This window comes from Salminus brasiliensis, chromosome 19, assembly GCF_030463535.1.
Source record: "Salminus brasiliensis chromosome 19, fSalBra1.hap2, whole genome shotgun sequence".
NCBI classification, from domain to species: domain Eukaryota; kingdom Metazoa; phylum Chordata; class Actinopteri; order Characiformes; family Bryconidae; genus Salminus; species Salminus brasiliensis.
Window position 1 is genome coordinate 22,065,360 of NC_132896.1, and position 9,176 is coordinate 22,074,535.

The 9,176-nt window shown below is 39.4% G+C and overlaps 1 protein-coding gene across 1 annotated transcript; it reads left to right on the forward strand.

The window, feature by feature from the left end:
• The first annotated feature begins 4,315 nt into the window (after window positions 1-4,315).
• Window positions 4,316-7,223, forward strand: LOC140540537 (heterogeneous nuclear ribonucleoprotein A0-like). The gene has a single exon (XM_072662871.1). It carries the CDS (start codon window positions 4,366-4,368, stop codon window positions 5,287-5,289), a length of 924 nt encoding a protein of 307 aa, XP_072518972.1. The 5' UTR covers window positions 4,316-4,365; the 3' UTR covers window positions 5,290-7,223.
• The last annotated feature ends 1,953 nt before the right edge of the window (window positions 7,224-9,176 follow it).

The following is a 9,176-nucleotide window of genomic DNA, read 5'->3' on the forward strand; positions in this document are numbered from 1 at the left end:
AAACTACCCAAACTAGCTAACCATGTCTGTTGTTTTATTAACTGTGCGTTAGCTTAGTCGCATTTAGTGAACGTCTTTTACGATTTTTCCGTTCCACCTTCAGAGATGTAGCTAGAGTAACGAAGTAGAACGACTTCACTACTGTACTTAAGTACTAAAATGCTGTATTTGTACTCTACTTCCACTTTTACTTTACTACATATTTCGTATGAGTTTAATACTTAATACTCCGCTATTTTTCTATAAGCTGAATCGTTACTCGTTACAAATATAAAAATAGTACTAATAATTTCAAACCCACATTATCACCGTCAGAGCGGTAGATGGCACTGTCACCAGATTTGATGAAGCCGCCTCAACATTGAGCAGAACAAACGATCAGGCTGGGACCGCTAATGCTGCCGTTCTTCCTTTTAGTCCACTGCTGCATTGGGAACACTAATGCTAGAGCTTTATTAGTTTATTTCAAGATGGAAGAACCACCAGAAGAAACACAATTTTTACAATCTTCAAATAGTTGTATGTGGCCTAATGGCCTGAGATCTTTTAGTTGTAGTTTTGTTTACAAAGAGTTCAGCGCAGTGTTTTAAGGTGCTCTCCTCACTTGTTTTTACATACGAAACACTTGTATGTGGGATGTTGCTGTCAAGTCTGCTTAGCCTTTCTTTTAGGCAAGTTTGTTTAGAAAGATAATTGAAGACTCCATGTATATGTTCTTTGTCTTGTACATTCCTGTCCTTGTACTACAGCCAGGGTTTGAACTAATATAAACAATGATATTTAAACTTTTGACTGCTTTCTTTAATAACCATGTAACACAATTCTTGTACTTTTACTTTCAGTACTTAAGTAGTAAGTGGCAAGTACTTGCAACACTTAAATACAAAAATGTTGAATACTTTAGTACTTCCACTTATGTATGGTGCTTAAAGAACACTTCTACTTTAGTCACTTTTTTGAAAGAGCATTTGTACTTTTACTTTTTAAGCGTGGGTCTCTAGTACATTATACATGTTTGCTTAGGAAATATACTTTCCAACAACTCCTGTGAGGCTTTGCACACTGGCTACTCAGCTATGATATCTAGCGGTTCATCATACTTTGTAATCGGCTATTAAAACACAAAGATTTGTGTTGTATTGTTGGGGAAATTAATATTGATTTTAAAAATCATTATATAATAGAAAACTGTATGTGTAGAAATCCCTAAATAGTGAATAGTGAAAAGTTAGTGGCTAGTGCATCAGTGGCAGATGCCATTTCCTGGTGCCTGATGCCGATTAGGGACTGAACCCCCTCTCAGGTATAAGGTCACCTCAACTCAAGAATTTGAGTATCAAAATGATCTCAGAGTTTTACCCTTGAAATTATGACTTGAGGGGTGTTCACATGCAACTACCAAGTCGGGAACTCGCATTTACTATTATCCCGAGCATTTCAATGCAGCATTAGCCTGTCAAAGCATTCTACGCAGCACTGAGGCAAATTGGCTCTGTACTTTTGGACTATAAGGAGCTTTTTCAAACATACACAGTATGTTTGGGTCACAGTATTTTGGGTCACAGTTTTATCTTTTGCATTGTTGTGGAAAAACATATTTTAAGCTATGAAGACATTATTGAACTGGATCAAATCACTTCAGGGAACAGACAGACAGAACAGTTTTAAAACCTATGTTGCAACAAATCAGTGGATATCCAGATGGCTGTATTAAACTGTTTGTTACAGGCTAACGTTAAACTGGGATTTCCTTGGCTTTCTGTGGATGGCCGAAAGCCACAGATCTCTCCTTTTGCCATCCTTCGCTTTTTGGGGAAGTAAAGAAAAATTAGGGTCGAAAAACTAGGGTCGAGGGAACGAGGGTATATTGCATGATGACATTACTATTTCCATTTTGGAGGCTACAACACTGTGGGGTTTGTTTTCACCCAAAAAGGGGCATGGTCATTCAAACGACAAGGAAGTGAGGTGTGGTTGCTTTTATCCATGGTTCTCTCATGCCTCACCAGTTAACTTCCAGTGGCACACTTTAAAAGGGAAAAGCTGCAGGCCTGTTTAGAAGGCATGTCAGAGAAGAAAATGAAAAACATTTTGTCAGACACTTGAAGGCGCTACCGAGTCCCCAGTGAGATCCCAAATAATCCTTTGGGACAAGTGTTCATTCTCATAATCCTTTGGGACAAGTGATCATTCTCATATTTAAAAAATGCACTCGAAACAGAACAGCATCAAATGTTTCAGCACCACAGACATATTTTTTAAGCTTGACAACTCCAGCATCAATTTGACAACCAGACAGCACTGTCTATTGCCCAAAACCCAAAAATGGAAATGTACAGGTATGTGCTCTTTGCTTTCTACTGAAATAAATAATTCTACTTTCCAAAAATTCTGCACAAACGATTACACACTATTTTAACTGGGTTTTTTTGCTGTTTGGCTAAATTCACCCCCATTCATTGAGGATTCGCTCGTGGGTTCCCTCTGGTATTTTTTGATACAACAGGCGAAATAGAAAGTGTCTAGGATCTCAATATACCGGCTCTGGGAATGTCTCTACCTGTTTTGCGTGACTTGCCCAACTTATACGTCACATGTACAGACCTTCATACATGCATACATGAAAGTACAATGCTATCCAACTGTGCATGTTGTGTGAATATTTATTTAATATTTATTTATTTAATTATGTGAATATGTATGTGTTTATAGTTAAAATGCATCCAGGGCAACACGCTGGCATCAGATAGTTCTGAAACCATTTCTTAGCATTGTGGTCAGAGCCAATGTTGTGTCATATGTTAGTAGTGGATGATCAAAATTTTATTAATTCAATAAAAAGAGCACATCTGCTTCTTTCTGTCAAAAGCAAGTAATATAATAATTTAAACCAGACTAGTAGATAATATTTGAGATTGGCCTGTAACTATTTAAATCAGATACATCTGCATCTTTGTGTAGTGCACAGAGAAGAGGTTCCCATTTTTGTGAAAGTCCTTGATCAAAATCTTGATCCTACTGTATTGTCTAGTTACAGACCCATCTAGAATTTAACATTTATATCCAAGATATTAGAAAAAGTGACCCAACAACTTTGCTTATACCTGAGTAAAATGAAATGTATGAGAAATTTCAATCTGGAAAATTTCAACCTTACTAAAACTAGAATATTTGACCATATCAGTCCAGTTCTATCAGCACTGCACTGGCTCCCAGTTAAATTCTGTATTGACTACAAAATTATTCTATTAACATACAAAGCACTACATGGTCTTGCTCCTGAGTACCTGCGAGATCTTATTAAATATAATGAACCATCAATAATACTTCAATCTCAGGGTGCTGGCTTCTTAGTAGTTCCTAAAATTCGGAAAACCTCAGCAAGGGGTAGAGCATTTTCTTATAAAGCCCCCCAATTCTGGAATAACCTTCCAGATAATGTTCGGGACTCAAACACAGTCTCAATCTTTAAATCTAGGCTGAAAACTCACCTGTTTAGTTTAGCTTTTGGTAATTAATAAAGGTTGGAAGTCCCCTTAGATAAAAGGTTGGAAGTCCAGGGATTCACTGACACAGGGAATTGTAATATACTGAGATGCTGGTGCTGTCGTATCACTCAGGTTTGTGGATAGTGGAGCAAATGGACGCTAGCATTTCAGGGTGCTCCAGTGTCTGTGTTACCTTCTGGCTCTCTCCTTTAAAATAGGCTGTTATAGTCAGACCTGTCGGAGTCGTCAGACAGACTCTGATACTACTCAACATTCTCTGCTCTCTATAAATCCATTGAGACCTAACTCTGTCTCTTTACCTTTGCTAGCCTCCATCTGCTCCCGTGTCTGTGTTACCTTCTGGCTCTCTCCTTTAAATTAGGCTGTGATAGTCAGTTATAGACAGACCTGACTAAGTTCTCCTATATGATAAGCAGAGCTGATGAAATGGACAAATAGTTGTATCTAGAGTGTTTTTACAAAAATACTTAACAAAGGGTATATCAGCCATACGATCCACAAAACTGCATTTCTAAAATGAGTTCATAGGTATTTGGCTGAAATGAATGGCTCGTATCATCTACCTTTGTTGAGCTGAAACAACACTACTAAAAGTTGTATTATTACAAATTCAATTAATTAAATAATTTAGCTATAAGCTTGAACAACTTTGTTGTTACAGCCAGCTCAATTCAACACGTAAAATATTTTTTTTTTCGAGCCACAGAGCTCCTTGTTTCCGGGAGCGTTCATGTGAACGTCTGGACGTCAGTGACGCCATTACGTCAACAGTTTAAAGGACGCTACCCGCCCCCCCCTCTCTCTGACTTAATAGGCAGACTTCCGAGGAGTTGAAGAAGACGTTGTTGGCACAGTTATGGACCAGCTTTGCAAACTGTTTGTGGGTGGACTGAATGTCCAAACCACAAACGAAGGACTTCGTGCTCATTTTGAACAGTATGGAAAATTAACTGACTGTGTTGTTGTTCAAAATGACCAACTTCAGCGGTCTCGTTGCTTCGGCTTTGTTACATATTCAAGCGCTGAAGAGGCGGATGCAGCAATGGCCGCTAGGCCACATGTTGTGGACGGGAAAAACGTGGAGCTGAAAAGAGCAGTGGCTCGTGAAGACGCCGGCAAGCCCGAGGCTCTTGCCAAAGTAAAGAAAATATTTGTTGGAGGCCTCAAAGAAGACATTGAAGAAAAAGACTTAAATGAGTATTTTGCTCAGTTTGGTGTAATCGAGAAAGCCGAAGTCATTACCGATAAAGACACTGGCAAGAAGCGTGGCTTCGGTTTTGTTCACTTTGAGGACAATGACTCTGCAGATAAGGCAGTTGTGCTTAAGTTCCACACGATAAGAGGACACAAAGTAGAGGTGAAGAAGGCACTTACAAGACAAGAGATACAGGCTGCTGGTGGAACCCGGGGTGGCAGAGGAAGAGGAGGTAGAGGAATGGGAAGAAATCAAAATGGCTTCGGTGGGGGAAGAGGTGGCTACAACAGCTACGGGGGTGGCTACAGTGGAGGATATGGCGGTAACGAAAGTGGCTATGGCGGCGGTTATGGAGGTGGCTATGGCGGCGGTTATGGGGGTGGCTACGGAGGAGGCTACAGTGACCAAATGGGGGGCTATGGTGGCGGGAATGGCTACAGTGACTTTGGCAGTGGGTACGGTCAACAGTCGTCTGGTTACGGGCCGATGAAAGGCGGAAACGCCTACGCTGGTCGGAGCGGTGCCCCTTATCCTCGCGGTGGTTCAGCTGGCTATGGAAGGGGCGGGTACGGAGGCGCGTATTAACCAGTTTTTGAATGAGGCACTCGGCACGCTGTCCGCATATTTTGCTTATGTGTTATTGGACAGAATGCGTAATTTTTCCGGTCTCACCGTTAAGAAATGTCAGACACTGTGAAACTTTACCTGAAGGACCTCAATTCTTTACAGGTAGGAATAATGCCTACAAGAAACCAAGACTTGTTTGACCAGCTTTTGTTGTTGAACAAGTTCTAGCCTAGGCACGTTTCAAGCTGAAAGGCACAATTCCAGCATAGCCCCCCTTCCTCTCCACTTTTAAGCTCGGACACTACGTGCTGTTCGTATACCCGCGGTCCATGCTTTGGGTTTTACTTTTCACTGCTTCAACGTTTAGCTACATGGCGTTTTAGTGCCCCAACCCCCCCCCCCCCCCCCCCCCCCCCCGCGTTTCTGTAAAAGCATTTTCATTTAGATTTTTACATCACTTTAGTTCGTTTACACTTTGATGCCATTTCTTGCTTTATTTTAATTGTGTAAATGTTTGCAGAACATGCGTTGTAAAATGCTGATAAATGTGTTTTTGTTTGATTTTTTTTTTTTAAATAAAACCTTTAACAGCTTATTTAGACCACGTTTCTAGATGTGTAGACTTTATTGGCTCACAACAATGTCGTGTACACTTTCCATAATTTGCTCTTAAGTTAGCAAAATTCTCAACTTTTATACTTTTTATATTTTAACTTGATGCTGATGGACATTAGATAGTAGATAGCATGGTGTTTTGTAACTGAGAGTGCTAAACTGCTTACAGCAAACTTACAAAAATAAAAGGTTTAATGGGGACATGACTCGTTAAACCTTGAGTAAGTTGCACCTTATACGCTTAATATAAAATGTTTTGCTTTTTTTGTGAGATGTGCTAAGCAAGTAGTCTTTAAACATCAATATGCAATATTGTTTAGCTTTTCAGTGTTTCATAACACACCCTCTTAAATAAGGTTTTAAATACTTTCCCTCCTTTTAAATGGATTCCATTTTTAATAAACTTGTTTAATGGTTTTGGGTAAATGTAAAGTCTGTTGAATTAACTTGGACTGCATGCCTAAGGTTATGTTTTCAGTGTTGCCTCATTCTCAACGTCTGAGAACTGACTGGGTCACGTGTTCCAGTACAAACTTCAACTGTACAGTCAACTTTGAAAGACTCCTTAATAGTCTTAATTCTTAACAGTGCTGATGGCTCTGAATGAATTGAGCCACGAATATGATCAATGTCTGTTCAATGGTGTTATTGACATAATTTGCAGTCTGTAATGGTTATGGATTGAATCTGTTGCTGTAACTGTATTTATACTTCATTTAATTGTATAGCCTCATGTTAATAGTGGTTATTCGCTGGGTCTCTCGCAGACTTTTACTGACATTCTGAATTTTAATTAAATTGGTCTGCTGTTGTATTTCACCAAGTACATTCTAAATATCACCATGATTACTTCTCCATATTTGACAAAGTTTTGGCTTGGCATTGGGGGCCAGTGGTGACATTTGGGAACCTCACCCTAGAAAGTTGAACAAAAAACTATAAAAGTTATCTTTTGGAGAGCAAGAGTAAAATTCTAATAGGCAAGATTTTCCCCTTTGCATTTTTTTCCCTTTGCAGGCCAGTTGCTGACTTGTTCGTGGATCTCTCCCCCCCCCCGAATTTGTGTCATTTTTGTCTTTTATCTTCTAAAGCACCAGTTTTCCCATTGCCTCTATTCTCTCACCTGTGTCATAGCCTGACACAAAAGTGATAGATGGTGGTGTTTTTTTTTTGTTTTTTTTTATTGCCAGGCACTACATTGTCTTCAAGTTGTATATTGTCATTCGTGTATGTCATTACAATGTTTTAAGACGATCAGTTTCCACTATTATTCCCAAAGCAGAGAGTATCACATTTTGTTAAAAAATAATTAAAGCTACTGTGCTGCCTTTATAAAATTCATTTCAGTGTGAATTAGGCTAAACAAAGAAGTAAGAGAAAACAGCCTGTGCCTGTGTGAGTGTGTATGTTTTAAGAGACCTCATAACCAGGATTTTTAAGAGCAACCCCCCCCCCCCCCAAGACTCTGAAGAGACATTTATATGCATGCTATATATATATATATATATATATATATATATATATATATATATATATATATATATATATATATGTATATATATATAATCACACACACTCAGAGTAGTGAGTTCATATTAGTTCAGTATTGAAATGTATTTGAGCGACTTCTCCTAAAATTGTAGGATACCTCTAATATCCTAGGCCCACATTTTACCGTTTCCACACCTATTTTACTGTGCACTAAGGCTGTTGTCACATAGGTTTCCCATAGACCTGTACTGCTTCAGAATTATAATAATAGAACATACTGGATGCTCAGCCGCGGACGGATCACTACCTCCCTGACCCATAGTGCACTGCGGTCTATGTTGATCTTAGTTGCACAGTTATTGGTAATAGTTTATATTCAATGTAGCTTACTACCTTCTAACTGCAAGGTTCATTGTATCGCCCCCCTGCCCACAAAAAAGTTCATTCATAACCTTACACAATAAGGATGATATCAGTTTAGCAGTTAATAATTTTACATCTACACTATGAGGTTGACCAAACAAGTATATACATTTCATTATTTAATAACGACTATACCGCAGAACATTATCAAATGTCGTGCATATTTTTAAGAGCTCTTTTTGACATAAGATATACATACTTATTTAATTATATGTATGCTTACTCCTCTAGTTTTTCGTAAGAGGCGGACTGCACAAAGTAGTCCGTCAGCTCATCACCTTGCGACTCAGTTCTTCTCTAATACTATGAGCATCCTTCACCCCTGTGGGTCCCTATGCACATACCTTGTTGTTGTGTTGCTTGTACAGTGATCTCTCGTGCAGCCCAACACTCAGACCCTATTAATGGGCAGTGTCCTCCCACCTTCCTGGGGCTATACTTGCCCGGGCTCAGAGGCCTCACTCGTCTGGGATCGTTGCTTGGCCTACAGGTTTTGGGTTCCCCTGGTGAAGGCCAGAGGCTGCAGTGGTCCCTGAGGTCACCAAGCGGATTCCTGGTTTCGTTGTGTACAAATCCCCAGACAGTCCAGTCCTAAATCATAAAAAACACAAGCAAGATTGGGCAGAATAACAGGGAATTTGTTTAAGATGAATCTGTAGTGGATTCAACATAAGCACATGCGACTATAGTGTGGATCATTCACATGCACATTTTAAAGACTTCTCATCTAATGATATGATGCTTAGTCCAATATTTTTTCGCAAGGGGCCATTTCATGACAGCACAAAATAGTCGGCTTATCACCTTGCAGCTCAGTTCTTGCCTCACTTCATAACACTATGAGCATCCTTCGCTCCTATGGGTCCCTATGTTTTTTTTTTTATCAGCCCCACATACCATATAGGAGCACTTTTTAGTTCTACAATTACAGACTGTAGTCCATCTTTTTTTTCTGCATAATTTGTTGTCCTGTATTTTCATGGTCAGGACCACATGACCACCACATCTAATGTTACTTTGAATATTACAGAAATAAAGAGGAAAGTGGCGGAGTGGGAGGGGGGGAGGGGGGGGCTTATGGGGCTCAAGCCTCGGAGGATTGGCCAAAAGCCCCAAATGTTTTTTCAATTTTTTAAACACTTTTGAAACACTCAAGCAAATGTTAACAGTAAGATCAGATTGTATGAAGCACACGAGAAAAAAATAATTATCATATAAAAACGAATATAAAAACATTAAAATATTTTGCATGCGCACAGTCGCGAGGTAGGACAGTTCGATGGGCACAACTCGACAGGAACACCTGTTCAAGTTGGGTAGCTAGCTAAGGTAGCTAACTATGAATATGAGAACATTTTTAAAAAGAAATCAACCAC